This window comes from Cetorhinus maximus, chromosome 17 (assembly GCF_964194155.1).
Source record: "Cetorhinus maximus chromosome 17, sCetMax3.hap1.1, whole genome shotgun sequence".
Taxonomy (NCBI): Eukaryota; Metazoa; Chordata; class Chondrichthyes; order Lamniformes; family Cetorhinidae; genus Cetorhinus; species Cetorhinus maximus.
The window spans coordinates 59,207,050-59,224,343 of NC_135895.1; the positions used below are offsets into that span (position 1 = coordinate 59,207,050).

The 17,294-nt window shown below is 43.9% G+C and overlaps 1 protein-coding gene across 1 annotated transcript in view; it reads right to left on the minus strand.

The window, feature by feature from the left end:
• Positions 1 to 789: 789 nt before the first annotated feature.
• LOC144692759 (interleukin-12 receptor subunit beta-2-like) overlaps positions 790 to 17,294 on the minus strand; it is a 54,336-nt gene continuing 37,831 nt past the window's right edge. Inside the window, exons 7-8 of the mRNA XM_078561840.1 lie at positions 14,471 to 14,561; positions 790 to 2,559 (exon numbers count right to left, since the gene is read on the minus strand). Of these exons, the coding sequence (XP_078417966.1) occupies positions 1,921 to 2,559; positions 14,471 to 14,561 (730 nt within the window). The 3' untranslated portion in view covers positions 790 to 1,920. The remainder of the gene's footprint in view (positions 2,560 to 14,470; positions 14,562 to 17,294) is intronic.

The following is a 17,294-nucleotide window of genomic DNA, read 5'->3' on the forward strand; positions in this document are numbered from 1 at the left end:
AGCCTCCTCTGCAACTTTGGGGTGTAAGCCTTTTTTAAGGGGCATTCGTAGGCTTGCAGCCAAGTGTGTTTGTAGGGAGTGGAGTTGGTTGTTTGAAATCATCACCACCATAAATCAGAAGGCCTGATAATAGTACCTTCCAGTAATTGCCTGCAATAATAATTCCAAAGTTATAAAAGTTAGATCACAGAAGAGTATTCTGACCAACATACAAACATACAAATAACATTGGACAGGAAAAGACCTCCTGGGTCATCAAGGCTGCCCCACACAGTTATGTTGCCTTGTGCATCACAATCCTATAGATACAGTCTGCACCCCAACCAAAACCATGCAATCTGCTGGGAGGGGCATAAAGCTAGATAATTACCCAAGTCAATTATAGGGGAATAATTTACCAAGTACCTTCTCTGATGGAGCTTAATGAGTCAGTTATGTCTTTACAACAATCTAACAGCTTCTGTGAAAGGCATTAAAAATTGCCAGGTTCTTAAACATAACCATTGGGCTACCATAACCTCCCAGACTTACCCCTTTAAATGCAGGAGAGTAGAGTAGTTTTTACTATGGTAGTTTTCGGTGAACCAGAAGCCATAATTAAACAGATTTAGCGCAATATAAAAGACATTTATTAAATTGCTGGCTAGAATTTGTCACAATCAAATAATAGACGGGATTGTCCAGCCCTGCCCGCTGCCAGGATCATCCAGGTCCCGTCAAAAGTCAATGGATTATTGGCTGAGCTGCCGGATCTCCACTGCAGATCCCACCGTGATGCCGTCAGAAAATCCTGGCCAAAGATTCCAATTAAGTTGTGTATAATACTATATTCCTTTTTTAAATCTGAAGGCTCTAAATACTACAAACAGACTGCAAGTTGAAACAGGAAATTCGGAAAACATTTAACTATTGACAGTCTGGGTATAAACCTTTTGTATTATTTAAACATTTTCAAAACTTAATTTTTAATAAAGGGAAAATACATACATTAGTTTTTAAATTGTTACCGTAGTGACATTCATTCTCAAATTGGCATCTCTAAGACTGGACATTGAGAACATTGAGAGTTGTGTGGTGTGAAAAAAATGTAACCTTTCTGAAATCAGTATTTTCAGATATATTGATAAATTTGGTAATTGTATATTATTTATGTTTAATTGTATGGAGGTGGTGGGTATTAATGAGTGATTCAATTGAATCCCTACAAACAGTGGATGTTGGTTGGGGAAGCATATGCTTGTAATGTGTAACTCTGTATATAAGTATAACAGTGTTAAAGATTGACTCCAGTTCTATCCTTTACCAGCTGGCTTTCTGGAGTATACTAACAACAGCATGAAACAATATTATAAGTTGTCACAATCTTCAAACTAACAACCTTGACTTTGCTCTCTTAGCTTCAGAAGGATGATCCGATTTAAAGGCATATTTTAATTTGTTTGAGAATGGTTATATTAATATATCAAATTCCAGGTAATTAGACAAAATTTCAGGGATTCTAATCCAACTATACAACCAAAAATATTTAGCTGGTTACATTCACATTTAACTCACTCATGGACCCAAAGCACAGTAGGCATCACATTCTTCAGAAATCTTGACCACTTATTTCTTTCCTGAACCTTAAAATCTTCAATTCTGGTCCAAATCAGACAATTTTTCTACTTTTTTTAATAGAAGGGTTAATATAACATTAATTGCTTTTGTTAGCAGCTCATTCCACATATTCATTCTGTGGGGAAAAAAATCAATTCTTGCTGGTAATTTATAGTTTTCTTGAGGCTTGGTGATTTTATACTCAAGCCCCTGCTTTTGTGAGCACAGCCGGAGTCAAATAGCTTGTGCGTATCTCACAAACTTACAGAACTTCTGAAGACTTGAAGAGCCAAGAAACAGATGTTGGCATCTGCTAAAGCAGTGTCACTGAATGGCCACAATCTGGGGGAAATAAGATTTTATATCAATGGAGTCTTCTTCTAAGTGCAGTAAACAATCAACAAGTTCATCCGGTAGTAGAGTTTGTTCTTGAAACAGTCCCTCTGTTACATATATTCTGTGATGCTCATTGACTGGGAACTGATCTTCTTCCTTCTTAAGGATATACTTGTCAGGATCGTCTTGTATCCCACTCTGGCTAGATGCCAAACCTGTGTTCATATCTAAGATTACACCAATAGTGGAAATATCAGCAATGCTGTCAAAAGTTGGGATGCTGAATCCTTTGCATTCTCTAGCTTGATTACTTCCAGCCTTTTGAATTGATTGTTCATCATTATGTGATAAATTTGCCAGTTGGCAGCTGCTGGAGATTTGAGGCTTGTAACCAATGGTTTCTGCATCTTCGTTGGGTTGAGACAGATCAGAATTATGAGCTTCTGGAGTATCTGGAATTGAGTTCTCAAAACCTGATTGTTCTAATTGTTGTTTAGAATTTCCATGCACAGTCTGGATCAAACTTCTGTTGTTCCTTGGCAGCAAAGTATCTTCTACTTCTGTTATTGGCGGATCTTTGTACATCAAGAGCACTGCAGTGTGTAGAAAGGGAACTTCATCCTTCTTCTACAATGAAAATAAATGCAAGACTTGATGACTATCATGAAAGTATCATAGGTCTTTCAAAAGGTTTGCTGAATAAGATATTAAAAAAAAAACCCCGTATTTTCTATGTGGGTATGCTTCATTTACTGAATAGCTGACAACAATTTTCCACTCATGAATTCAGTAGTTTCATTTTCATTTCACTTTTTCAAACAACATCAAACATTTTATAACAGGGAGGCTGCTTAAGGTTGCTACTCCAAGAATTTTTTATTTTTTACTTTAGGTCAATTGAAACCAGTAACATGCTAGCAAGTAGCAAAATCCCTTGAGATTGGATGGAATAATCATGGGTACTGGGGTAGTGCAGTAGATTTGCAAATTGTCTAGAATGTGGATTAAATCTAGCTCAGATTTATGGGCTGAATACTTCCCCCCTCTCTTGTCTATTCCTGTGCCAACATGCTACACCATAATTAAGCTGCAAGTTTGTGCCTACATCATTGTGTATTCCCACTATCAGCTGAGTCTACCTACGGGAAGTGCTGAGCACCTAAGCAGATAAGTGTCAGAAAATGTTCCTTAAGAATAAAGCAGATTTTCTTTTAACCTTTAGCTGTAAAAAATCAGCTGGGCATATTAAATAGCATAATGAATAGTCAGCTTGGATTTCCAAAGCAAAAGTCTTCCTAAACAAAAACAAAAATACATGGAAAAACTCAGCAAGTCTGACAGCATCTGCAGAGAGGAATACAGTTAACGTTACGAGTCCGAATGACTCTTCATCAGAACGTCCTGATTGAATTCATGCTTGATTCATTGAATTCTTGGAAGAGGTAACAGAGAGATGACGAGTGTAATGTAGTAGATGTATTATATTTAGATTTCCAAAATACCTTTGATAATGTACCACTTAATAAATTAATGGATAAGGTCAGGACATATGGGGTCAGGGAACAGGTAGTAGAAGTAGCTGCAAGACACATAGCAGTGAGAGGAGCAAAGGGTAGCTATTCCTGGTGGCAAGGTGGGAAGTAGGCCCCCCTCAAAGGTCAGTGGTGAGAGAGTTGCTGTTCACTATTTATATTAATGATTTAGGCTTTAGAATCAAAAACGCAATTTCTAAATTTGCAGAGGACACCAAATTGGAAGTAGGGTGAGTGGTTGGTGGAATAGTCAATAAGGAGGACTGCAACAAACTACAAAAGTACATTAATACACTTGTAAAATGAGCAAATTAATTTCAATATAGATAAGTGTGAGGTATATATTCATAACAAATAAAAGAGATCACAATTTACTTGGAAATTGAAAATCTAATTTCAGCAGAGGAGCAAAGGGATCTGGGAGTACAGGTAAACCATTAAACACAGGTTAATGCAACCATACAAAAGCAAACCAAGCACTATTTCTAGAAGAATAGAATTGAAAAACAGAGAAGTTTTGTTAAACTCAAATACAAAAACACTGGATATATTGCAAATGCTCAATAAAGAGAGAAATTTCTGGAAATACTCAGTAGGTCTGGCAGCATTTATTGAGAGAGAAACAAAGTTACCATTTCATCAGAACTGTAGAGATATAACAGGTTTTAAATGAGTACAGAGGACAAGAAAGGAAGAAGGGAATATCTGTGAAAGGGATGATGATGTAAGACCAAAGGAGATGCCGTTGGGGCAATAAACAAACAAAGATTGGTCTAAAGGCAGTGTAAAAGGGGAACGACGAATCAATAGTTCTTGTCCAATAAAATATTGCAGAGTTATAATCTGATGTTGTTAAACTCAAAGTGTGTCTGGAAGGCTGGAAAGTGCATAATTGAAATATGAGGTGCTGTTTCTTGATCTTACGTTGAACTTCATTGGAATAATGTAGGGAACCAAAGACAGAGGGACCAAAGTGAGAATGGAGTGGAGAATGGAAATGACAGGTGACCAGGAGCATAGTGTCGCACTTGCAGAGAGGGTGGAGGTGCTCCACAAAGCAGTCATCTAATGAGAGTTTGGTCTCCTCAATGTGGAGGTGACCACATTGTGAGCAGCGAATATAGTATACGTACTAAATTGAAAGAAGTACAAATAAATTGCTGTTCACCTGGAAGAAGTGTTTGGGGCCTTGGATGGTGAGAAGGGAGGATGTAAAAAGGGGAGGTGTTGTGTCTCCTGCAGTTGCATGGGAAGATACTTTGGAAAGGGAGGGGGTGTTGGGAGTGACTGAGGAGAGAACCAGGGTTTCGTAGAAGGAGTGGTCACTTTGGAACATTGAAAGAGGATAGGGGATAAGGCATTAGGCAAAACTTGTATCAAACCTTGGTTAGGTAACAGTTCTGGTCCCAATTTTATAAAAATAATATAGAGGGCCTAAAAAGAGTGCAGAAAAGATTTACAAGGATGATACCAGGAATGCAAGGTTATACTAGCAAGAAAGAATGAACAAGTTGGATGTTCTTTCTTTTAAGAAGAGATGGCTGAGAGGTGACTTAATAGAGATCTTTAAAATTATTAAAAGTTTTGATAGAGTGGGCACAGAGAAAGGGTTTCCACTTGTGGGGAAGAGTACAACTATAGGCCATCAATATAAGATAGTCATCAACTAGAGGTCATCAATATAAGATAGTTATCAAGAAATCCAATAGGGAATTCCGAAGAAAGTGCTTTACCCAGATGTTGGTGGAGATGTGAACTCAATACTAGAGGGAGTAGTTGAAGCAAATATTATAGATTTATTTATGGAGAAGCTAGATAAGCATATGAGGTAAAAGGGAATAGAGGATTATGTTAACAGAATTAGATGAAGAAGGATGGAAGAAGGCTTAAGTGGGCATAAACGCTGACATGGACTGGTTAGGCTGAATGGCCTGTTTCTGGACTGTATATTCTATGTAAGTGCATAAATGAAAATAGAATGGGAAGGATTACACACCCTTTACTAGCCCATCTGATTTAAATGCATCAGTTTATACCAGAGGTCATAAGCCAATGTTGAATTGATTACATGACCCGATGCCTTTCTAACTGAATATTAATGCCCAATCAACGTACATACTGCTAACACAGATTAATCCTCTGTTGTAGATGAAGTAAAGAATATGAGCACAAATTATCAAATAATATAAGATTACTTTTAAGTGAAAAAGTTGATTTGTGTTCATCTTCTTTTCTCAACCCAGTTAGAAGGTACTATTTGATACAATAAAAAAACATAACTTTGCACCTTGTTTGTGAAGCACCAGGTTTCATTTTCTCCTAAGAGAACATTAACACCAAACTGTTTCACTTTTGTCACATGTTCTTCTGCCAGAAGTGTGCAACATTTGAGCCTGTTCTATTAGGGGGCTAAGGTGCTATCATTGAGCTGTTGGCTTAAGTAGTTTAAAACCCAACAATGTCCAATATTTTAATGCAGGAACAAATATCAATGGTAAATGTTGAGAGTTCTAAATAACACTTCTTGAGGAGGGATTTCATTACAGGAGAAAACAACATACGTATATGTCTTTTGTCAGCTAATATAAAAAGTAACATTTATGTAAGCTCATGGGAACACCACCACTGGAAGTTCCCCTCCAAGCCACTTACCATCCTGACTTGGAAATATATCACCATTCCTTCACTGTCGCTGGGTCAAAATCCTGGAACTCCCTTCCTAACAGCACGGTAACTACACCACATAGACTGCAGCAGTTCAAGAAGGCAGCTCACCACCACTTTCTCAAGGGCAATTAGGGGTGGGCAATAAATGTTGGCCCAGCCACCAAAGCCCACATCCCATGAATGAATTAAAAAGTATATATAATTATGCTTTACTAACCATAAAAGGGTGGTAATTGAAGTATGGAAGTTGACAAAAAAGATGGATGATGGGGATTACACTTTAGACATGATAAATTATGCCCTTATTCCAGCAGTTGACTGTGAGTATAACAACAGCAATTTGTATTTGTATAGCACCTTTAACATGGTAAACATCCCAAAGTGCTACACATTAGTGTAATCAGACAAAAAAAATGACATCCATTGACAACCTTTTCTGTTTGGTCAAGGACAAACATGCCAAAGACTGACCCAGTTATGCAGAGGACACAACAATGTCATTCTTACAATCTTTGCCATTCAATTGGCTGATTCATTGACCTTTATTAGCCAATCAAATAACACTTTTTTCATTATTGCTGCTATTTTCAAAATGGACAGTAGGGTCAGGGACTGAAAGATGCAATGCCAGTAAATGACTTTAAATTTTACAAAAATGGGGAAAAGCTACAATAGATAGAATTGAGTATGGAGTAAATTTTTTGAAGTACTTTTGCCTGTGCAGATTGGAAAATTTGCATACATGCTGTCTATGATTTTCCAGTCTGTGCTTGGGCACGCCAGATGCTTCATTGTGGTGTAGAAAAACCTAGAATTATACATTAATTAATAGTAAAAACAAAAATGCTTACTTCTGCAATTTTAGTTTATTTTTTGTCATACAGGATTTAAGACGTTATTACAGTATTAGTCACAAGAGTATAGGGATATTCACAATATTTGAAATAAGACCACAAAGTGCTAGCACAAAACAGGTAAGCCAGCATCTGTAGAGAGAAAAGATGGGTCATAGCCATTTATATGTGCACTCTTTGCTAGACTTAAGAGTCAGCCATGGCTCGGTTGGTAGCACTCTTGCTTCTGGCTTTCAAGGTTCTGCATTCAAGTACCACTCCAAGGCTTGAGCACAAAATCGAGGCTGATACTCCAGTGCAGTACTGAGTGCTGCAATGTTGGGGGCGCTATCTTTCGGATGAGGTGTTAAACAGAGGCCCCATCTGCCTGGATGAGATCCCATGACACTCTTTCAAAGAAGAGCATTGGTTGTCCTGACCAATCCTTATCCTTCAATCAACATCGCAAAAACAGGTTATCTGTTCATGATCAGATTGCTAATTGTGGGAGTTTGCTGCGCTCAAATTGGCTGCTGCATTTCCTTCATTACATTTCAAAAGTACTTCACCGGTTGTAAAGTGCTTTGAAATATCCTGTGGTCATAAAAAGGGATATATAAATGCAAGTCTTTCTTTTCTTTTAGCCTGGAGGCTGAAAGGTGAACAGGCATTTACTAAGGTTAGAAAAATAGAAAGAAAAAGGAAGGTTAAGGGTCAAAGAGGAACCACCAAGTACTCAATCACAAAGAGGGGGTTAATATGTTAAATAGCCTGTAAACTGCTGAATGGAAAATGTGTGATATAAAAGATCAGTAGTGAGATCATGCTGGCATAAAGATCGAAAGAATATGTAAAGAAAGGAGAAAGAAAAATCAAATCCTCTACTGAATTTTATACCGTTTAATATCCTCTTATAATATATTCATGGTGCCTTGTCAAAAGCTCTCCTAAAGTCTGCTGCTACTCATAGTGGTCATTAGGACATGTCACTCATATTCAATCTGTTGACATGATTTTCTTTCTTGAAGAGGTTGAAGAGGGCCACATTTTGAAAGGATGAGAGCATTGTGACACTTTCTCACATTTCTTTTGAATGCTGTATTATACGATCTGTACATTCCTGAAGTGGAAGCCTTTCTTGTTGAGGCAGTTGAGGGGGTTTGCTGTACAAGTTTGCAAAGCAAATTGGGTGACATTTACTGCCCCCTGGACCTCGGGAAAGTCAGAAACTCAGTAAAACTCTCTTTTGCCGCTGTCTTTCAGTGATCCCGAAGGTGATGGATTTTCCAGCTCTCGTGCATTGTATGCCCGTCACCTGGTGAATGCACGTCCATACTGCAGCTTGGCTGATCTTACAGAGATCCCCAGTGGCTGCCTGAAACCTGCCTCTCTCAGCTGATCCTGGCAACAGCTGAAACAGATAGTTCTCAATCTAACTTAATGTAAATGCTTTGTGAGTGAAAAAGCAGGAGATTTGGAATGGTCCCTCATTACAATTGATTTCAATTAGATCACTTGTCATAAAGTGCAAAGATTGGCTTTGAGGTGGAGCTTACTGCCAAAAAAAATTCTTTGTCCTAATTATATGTTGAAATTATGCTGGAAACAACAGAGAAATTCTATATCCAAACATTATGGGGTGAATATTTCCCATGATGGGCGGGCTTGACAGGAGCGGGCATGGAGCTGATTGCCACCCGCGATTGGTTGGCTGCGTGCTGCCATTTTATGCGGGCAGGCCAATTAAGGCCTGCCCAGGGTAACGTGCGGCCAATAGCACTCAGCTCTACCTGTGTGGGTGGGGGGAGGAGGGAGAGTTGGGGCCTAAGCATGTGTGCGAAAGAGCACAGCAATCTCTCTGAAGCATGGAGCTGCCTCAGGGAGATTGAATGGGTTACAAAATTTTATAATAAAGAAAGTAAAAATTTACTTAAACATGTCCCCTCATGTGACAGTGGGCAGAATTTTATGTTCGTTGGTCGGGCGGGCCCGACTGACTCGGCGGCGGGTGGGCGGCTGATTGCCGCTGGCGAAACGGGCTGCGCTGCCACTTTCCGCGGGCGGGCCAATTAAGGCCTGCACCTTGGCTTTGCGACTCCCGTGGAGAACGGGAAAATAGTCGCGGGGGCGGGCGGCCTCAGACTGCCGGTTCCAATGGGGAGCCTGTTTAAAGAGTGGCCAGGCAGCCTGCTTGAAGCAGTGCACCATGGCCACTCAGAGATCAAGAAATGTTGCATGGAGGGCAGAGGAGGAGGGGGGCAGGCTATAGGAGAGGCCAGCGGGGGGCCGCTGTGCCCCCAGATTCTCGGACGCATGCCTTGCTGTCCTCCTGGAAGAGGTGGGCCAGCGACGTGATGTTCTGTATCCTGAGGATGGGGGGAGGAGGGCTTCCCATGTTACCAGCCAGGTGTGGGAGGAGGTGGGCGAGGCTGTAAGTACCCATGATGACGTCAGATGCACTGGCACACAGTGCCGAAAACACTTCAATGATTTGCTGCGCTCTGGATGGGTGAGTACCATGTCTGTCTGGGCTATTTGAGGCAGAAGGCAGCCTTAGCCTTTTCTCCTCCCCCCCCACACACCATATATTGCTGTTGTTACTGCATAGGGCATCTGTCGCACGCTGGGTGGGCAAATGGGTACTGACAATGCTTACATCAGCCTTAGTGGTTGAGGAGAAGAAGGGCTTTCTGTGCAGCATATGTTGGTTTCTGTGGCGTTTGAGTAGTCTGGGAGCAACCTGCAGGGGAGGCCGCACGACACATACTCTGAACTCCAACACATGTCATATTGATGGTAATGACATGGTCCAAGGGGTGCCTCAAGGTGTTTTGGGCAAGTCCCATCTGCTGGCATCGGTGCCGCACCTATTTGCTCCTCCTTGCCATGGGCGCTAGGACCTGTGTGTTATTCAATGTGATGGATGCCAAATGTGTCCAAGGGGACCATTGGGGGAGGGGGTTAGGACCAGCCGTACTATCTTCTGGGGACTGATCACCAGTAGTGTGGACAGGAGCCACTGGAGGCCTCAGATGGGCCACTGTGGTTGGGGTGCGGCGTGCGCGTACAGGCTACATGAGTGAGCAGCCCCAATAAATCCTCTTCTCTGTTTTGCAGGCAAAAAGTAACCACAATGCCCGGGAGCGCCTGAGGACTTGTGGTGGGTGCGCTGTCCTCCAGCGCCTCACCCCAATCGAGGAGCAGGCCATAGAGCTCGGCAGGAGGCAGGAGGCCAGGGCGGTCGGAGGCGGTGAGGCTGGGGTCCAGCGGGCAGGTATTTGAGGTCCACAGTCCCATCCACTCAATGTGTCCACCATCCAAACCACTGAAGTTTGCTGCAATCGTTAATGCTGAAACACTGCTCATTCACTGACTGAGACATTCTGACGTGTGGGTCATACAGGAGGGACCCTCGTCCCCTTGATGAATAGCCTCTCCACCACCTTCCACAGTCACCTTATCCCATTTGTGACCCCTATCACCATGGTTTAACATGCCATTGGATCACTGCTGCAAAGCCAAAGACTTATTTCATCTGAGGGGGTTTGGGACCTCCAGCACCCTTTCAGCCAGTGCACCCCACATTACTTTGTCCAAAAGGTCCTCAGCACCTCAGCTGTGAACCTCATGGCACTCAACTTAGATGAATGCCACCACGTTACTCATCCCTGTGCCAAGGGGAAATGTTGCCTTCTGCCCACCCGGTCTATGCCCCTCCTTACAGAATGAAGGCCAATAATGTGACCTCTCAACCTCCTGTGATCGACGGCAAATGACACAACTGTTTGAGATGTTTCCTCAGCCGCATTAACTATCCAGGCAACAATGCACCCACATCAGATACCTCTGCACTCTCCCCACTCCTCTGGTTCGTTACAAGCCATGTGCCATTCCTGAGGCCATCTGACCAGCCTGTCTGCATGTGCGTTTAATGCTTGGGGCCCGTCTTGACTCATTTGGACCTCACCAATGTTCTTCTTTTAAGGGTCTTTAAGGGTGAGCGACTTATGAGGCTGGGGGGAAAGGGATGAAAGGTTGAACTGACTGTACGCTAACTGATGCACTGTCCTTGTTGTTAATTTCAGCATCACCACCAGAGCGACCCGCACCTCGACCCCGCGGCCCCCCCTCCACACCTGAGGGGCAACATGTGCAACTTGCGGCACATCATTTCAGCCAGCCAGGCACCAGCGCAGACACACACACCACGATAGGGACTTTACCATCAGCTAGTGTCCCGGGTCACAGTGGAGAGGGCATATCACGATCGCTGGAGGAGATGGTAGGGGCAGAGAGTGCCGATGGCTCCAGCAGCCGGAGGGCTGCAGGGGACGAGGCACATGCTGAGTCCGGCACTGATGATGTGCCTCTGGAGTTGTCCCCATTGCAGCAGCTGCAGGACAGGCGGCAGGAAGTGCGTTTGCATCTGGCAGGGTTGCATGAGGGAATGCTTCAGTTGCTCTCTGTGACGGAGAAGTCCAGGCAGAGTGCACGTGAAGAATCTGCCCTCAGGGCAGAGCATCAGGATTCCTCCAATGAGAGATTGGCAACTCTCATAGAGAGGGGCTTCCACCAAATGTATCAAAATATGATTGGGTTATGCTCTGACCTGCAAGCCCTCACAGTGGTTCTGGCCACAGGTGGTGTTTTCCATTGTGGGAGATGTTGTGGACACCAAGCGCCGGCACTCGGTGCCCATGCATCTGCGGTGAGCAGGGAAGTAGATTTGGACCTCTCGTCGGTGCAGCAGCTGCCTGCCATCACTGTGAGCTCCTCTCAGGGCGCTCCGGATGAGGGCAGCAGCTCCTCCGCCCCTCTGCCAGTCAACGTTTCTTCCATTGAGGCTGCAACAACTGGGGAGGTGCCAGTTCAGGAACTGGCCACTCCCTCCCAGGCGGGGCCATCACAGGCTCCACGGGCCAGAGGATGCCCGCCATGGTCATCGAGCCCGATAGGATAGCAGAGTCAGCAGGTTGTCTCTCAAGCCACTCCGAGCGATGGGGCGCCACGTAGACATAGCACCCGCAAACGTAAGCATAAGGCACCTTAGGCACTCCCCGGGTATGTCACTGGTGATTTTGTGTTGGCCTTAGAATAGGGACCCCTTTTTATAACATTGTCGAATAATCATGTGGGCTTTAATTGTGGACAGAATAAAGTCCACCTTTGTTACCATGGCTGAGCGTCTTTTCATTGTGGTGCTTTTTTCATTTTCACAGACGTATCATGAGTGTTAGAGTGGAGATTGATGTTTCTGTACTAAGGCCTCATTTACAGCTGATCAGGTGGAAGAGGTAGCACCTAAGTGCCACGTGTGGAAGTTCCATGCAATGCTGCTCCTGCTGATCAATGTGTGTGGAGCTAATTGGATTAAATTGTCCCGGGTGTCCCTGCCTCCTTGGTGTAATAGCGGGTCGTCATTGTGGCTCTCATTATCGCCCTGTGCTTCCTCATCCTCTGAGGCACTGCTGGATTCATCATGTGCAGCCTCATCCAGGGCGTCAAGGTCTTCATCGTCAACTGCATCCCCCCTGTGCAGAGCGCAGCATGCTACCACGATCAGGGAGACGCGATCTGGGGGGTACTAGAGTACGCCCCCTGAGCGGTCCAGGCAATGGAAGCGCATCTTGAGAAGACCGATGGCTCTCTCCACCACAGCCCTTGTGGTGCCGTGGCTCCTATTGTATCGCTGCTCAGCTTCTGTTCTTGGACGGCGTAGTGGCGTCATGAGCCACCTTCGGAGCAGAGAGCTCTTCTCACCCAGCAGCCAACCATCCAGCCAAGCTGGAACACTGAAGTGCCCCAGCACCTGGGAGTGTCTGAGGATGTATGTATCGTGGGAGCTGCCTGGGTACCTTGCACAGACTTGTAGAATCTGCATCCTGTGATCACACACTATCTGCGTGTTCATGGAGTGGAAGCTCTTCCTGTTGATGAAGGCACTGGGCTCACCTGCTGGCGCCTTGATGGCCACATGTGTGCAGTCTATTGCACCCTGGACACGGGGGAAGCCAGCAATGGCCGCGAAGCCTCTGGCTGTGTCTGGCTTGCCTGGTCGCAGCGGAAGTGGATAAAGGTAGATACCTGCCTGAACAGAGCATCTGTAACCTGCTTGACACAAGTGTGGACACCACAAAGATCACCCACTGAGCCCTGGAAGGAGCCAGAGGCATAGAAGTGGAGGGCAACTGTGAGCTTCAGACCCACTGGCATGGGGTGTCCACCCACACAGTTAGGGGAGATCTCAGGGCCAATCATCTGACAGATATAGTTGACTGTCTCCCTTGAGAGTCGGAACCTCCTTTGGCACTGCACCTCAGTCATACTGAGGTAGCTGCTTCGCCGCCTGTATACCCTGGCAGCAGGATAGTGGCGTCATCTGCGGCCCCTTGCACCTCGGACAACCTCCTGGTACTGTGCCCCTTGTGCCTGCGCCTGGCCTCCCAAAGGTGCCTCCCTTGGAGGCTAATTGTCTAGTCCTGGCCTCCTCCTGATTCTATCCCTCCCTTCCTCCTCAGGGGAGCTGCCTCCACTGGAGAGGTCAGAACCCATGGCCCCGGGCTAAATGGAGGCCTCCGGAAAGCTGCAAGGCCGAAAAAGAATGCTGTCTGCAGACTGCTTTCACTTTACACAAAAACCTCTTGGACATTGATGAGAACTACTAACAATCACACAGGTATGTTTAAACACTTTCATCAATTATAACTTTGTGAAAAACATGAACAACCCCTCTGAGTCCACATATCCCGACATTGCAAAAGTTTTCTTAAATACTCTCCTACCTGCCTTCCCGTTGGGCCCGTGCTCCGACCCGAAGTTCACACGGGCCCCTCAAAATCGTACACAATTGGCAAGTTAAGGGGCTTAACGAGCCCTTCAATTAATGGCGGGTGAACTGATCGCGCCCGCCCACCGAAAGATCGCGATGGCGTGCGCTGACGTCGGCACGCTCGCACGACATCAGCGCGCGTCGGTTTACACGCTGATGTGCAGGCTACGTCATCCACACGTCAACCGGAAAATTCTGGCCAGTGTTACATGAGCTGGGACACGTTTCTGATGTTTGGAAAATTTATTTAATTATTTTATACAGGCTTCAGGATGAGGTTTCCTGAAAAACGTGTAGACTGCTTGGGCTCTTCGCCTGCCCACCAACATTAAGGTTGGATGGGAAGCATTCTAAACAGGTTTAATTATTTTTCTAATGGTCTTAATAGGCTATTGACAGTTTGGCGGGCACACAGCTGCCTCCGGCGCATGCCCGCTGGATGAAATGTCGAAATGACGCGCGATTACGTCGGGGGCGCATGCCCAATGTCATCGCGTGTCATTTTACGCTTCTGCATACCAACAGCAATATTCTGCCCTATTTCTCTTGAAATAAATTTTGTTGCTAACAGTTTAACTTCCCTGGGAATGCGCTGGTTAGTGCACTTCTATAAAATGAATGGGATAACCACTGTGTTAAAATAATGAACAGAGGAAATTCAGCCCCTGATATTTTACCTGCAGTCCTTTAGCCACATTGCTGTTTTCCACATTGGGAAATTCTTCATGAGCCCAGCCAGGTAAAAACATCTTGCACATTGTTTTAATTCTAAAAGGAAAGTAAATAATTCACATGGATACAGAAAGCATTAATCTGAAAAAATTTAAATTACACTTTGTTTCAATATTCATTAACTGGAATAAAAGCAAAATACTGCGGATGCTGGAAATCTGAAACAGCAATTTTCCAGCAATTTTTGTTTTTGTTTCATTAACTGGAAGTTGTGACCTAAATTGTAATACTATAGGAATGAGAAAAGGCCATTCATCTTATCCCACTCACTCCAGCTTCCCATTTTCTGCCTGAAACCTCAAAAATTCCTTGTAAGTATTGTAGTTGATTGTGAATTCCTTAAACCAAAAGAAATCATAAAGAAGTTTAACTTGTAGCTTCTTTAGCTGATAGTCATATCCTTACATATCCACGCACCGATTGTGCACAAAATCTCTTCCTCCATCCAGTGCATTGATTGATAGTAAAAGCTGGAGTTATATCTGTCTCTCTAGTTTTCTTTCTCTTTCCTTCAATGGGAATGGATTTGGCTTCCTTTGCCTATTCATGCCCTAACATAACCTCCGTGGAGACACAAGCATTGCCCATGTAATCAGCAACAGACTGTAAAGTATAATGTTAGGAGGTTTTTTCTCAATACATATTATTATTCCCCCATTTTGTCTCCTTCCTCTCCTGAATGTATTAACTCATGTTGGGATATGGTGCTGGGGTTAGACACTGGCCTGTTATCTGTGGAAATAGCTTCAAATCAACTCATACTGATGAGTTGAAAGGCCTATTTGTCTGTTATCTGTAAACTTATGTCTTCTATGGAGTGATAGTCCAAATAAAAAGAAAAAAAAGTCAAGAATGCTGGAAGTCTGAAATAAAACAGTGGGTCAGTCAGTGTTCAAAAGAGAAAAAAGGTTAGTGATTCAAAAGAAGCCTTTCATCAGAAGTGTTCCTAAATCCAACTGACAATCTCACTTGGGCATGTGGGGTAGAATTGTCCCAGCCTCAGGCTGGTAGACTTGGAGGCTGGGAAAACAGAAGGGAGATGGCTTCCCAATGCATTCCCAATGCTGGGGGTATTTCCCAGGGGTGGGCAGGAATGTGGATTTAATTTAAATAATTAAGGCCCCAGCTAGGGGTGATTTAAAGGGCCTGCTAGCAGGTTGTTGGCTGCAGACCATCCCCCAGTCACATGTGGAGACTACAAGCTTAATGGAGGCTGCCTCCCTGTAGCAGGTTGGGGAGCCATTGGTACCAGTGGCTCCAACCCTAAAGAAGGGGCTGCAAGCATCAAAGGACAACTTTGCACCTCCGATGATCGAAGTAGAGGGGTTTCCCCTCCAATTGTAGGGCTCTGCCTCTTTCTCTCCTCTTCAATAATTATTTATTTTGATGTTGAGGTGCCTTCTTGTTCTCCTACCTGCTCCAGCAGAACCCACCTCTCACATTGGGGCTATCAAGGTTCTAGAGTGTCGGCCCTGTGATTGGGCCTTGCAGAATCAAGAGCCCACCCATTGTCCTTATTAAGAGGGTGCTTCCAGGAAAATAGCTCTCCCAGTCTGGCTCCTGTCAAGTGCAGGCTCAGGACCTCCATTTGGTCCCACCATCAGGGTTTCGAAGCCTGCGGGAAAATCCTGCCCATGATGTAAGAATTGATGTGGACAATGGAGCTGTCACATAGATACAGAACAGATGTTCTCAGGTTCAGGGTAAAACAACCTTTACTCTGTATGTAGGCACCAGTAAGAGCTTGCTGTAGTCCTGGAATGGCTGAAATAGGGAAAATTTCCATTTCTGCTCACACCTCTCACCTTCATGAAGAAAAGATTTTTAAAAAAAGTTGAGAACTAATAACTTCCATTGTTGCTATGTGTCTTATTGAATTTCCTGTTTCCTGTTGAGCTTCCTGTCCCCAGTGCTTTTTGAATACTGATAACAGAACCCACAATAAACAGACAAACATTTAAGGTGGCACATTCCATTATTCTAGGTTTTAATGAATTGTAATATTGCTCTGGAAAATATAGTACACCAGTTATAGGTAGTCAGAGTTAGGTATTTGGAATAATCATCCACTGATTTAATACTTTCCCTGTCTAATGTGCAAGCCCTTGATGAAGTAGGATCCATAGATACTGGGTGTAATCTGGTTTCTTGTCTGAGCCACCATTTTTAATGGCAGGCCTGGGAATTAATTTTACTGAGGACAATCACAGCTGAGCCCATTACTCCTGGTCCCATAAGGGTGGAACTTGAGAGATTTGCAAAGAAAGTATAAAGCATTTGTTTCTGGAAATAACAAAGACTTAGGCCAGGGGAGAAATGGGAGAGGGGGGGGAACTTTAAACTTTTCCACCTCGTGGGAAACATTTGGGATTGGGCTGAAGTCATTGAAAATTAAAATCAAGTTGGGTGTAAAACAGGCATTCGATCCAATCCCATTTGTTTCTTGCCTGCTGAGTTAGGTTAAAGTTGCACCCACTTCCCCATTCCCTCCACCTCCCCAAATTTCGGTGGCAGTAGGTGTGGGATAGGGATGGAGGAGGTTAATGTTGCAGAGTAGAATTATGATTTCTAGTCTGCAGTTAGGATGCTGGTTTCTAGCTCAGCCGAGCAGTGGTACCATCATCCCAGCTGAGATCAACTAACTCAACACTGATTAAGGATGTCGTCTTTAAACTTCTTGGTCTATATGGCTCAGTTTCAACTGAGCTAGAAGGAAATATTTTCTAAACAGAACAATTTTTCTTTTAATACCTTGTTCAAGTTAAAGAT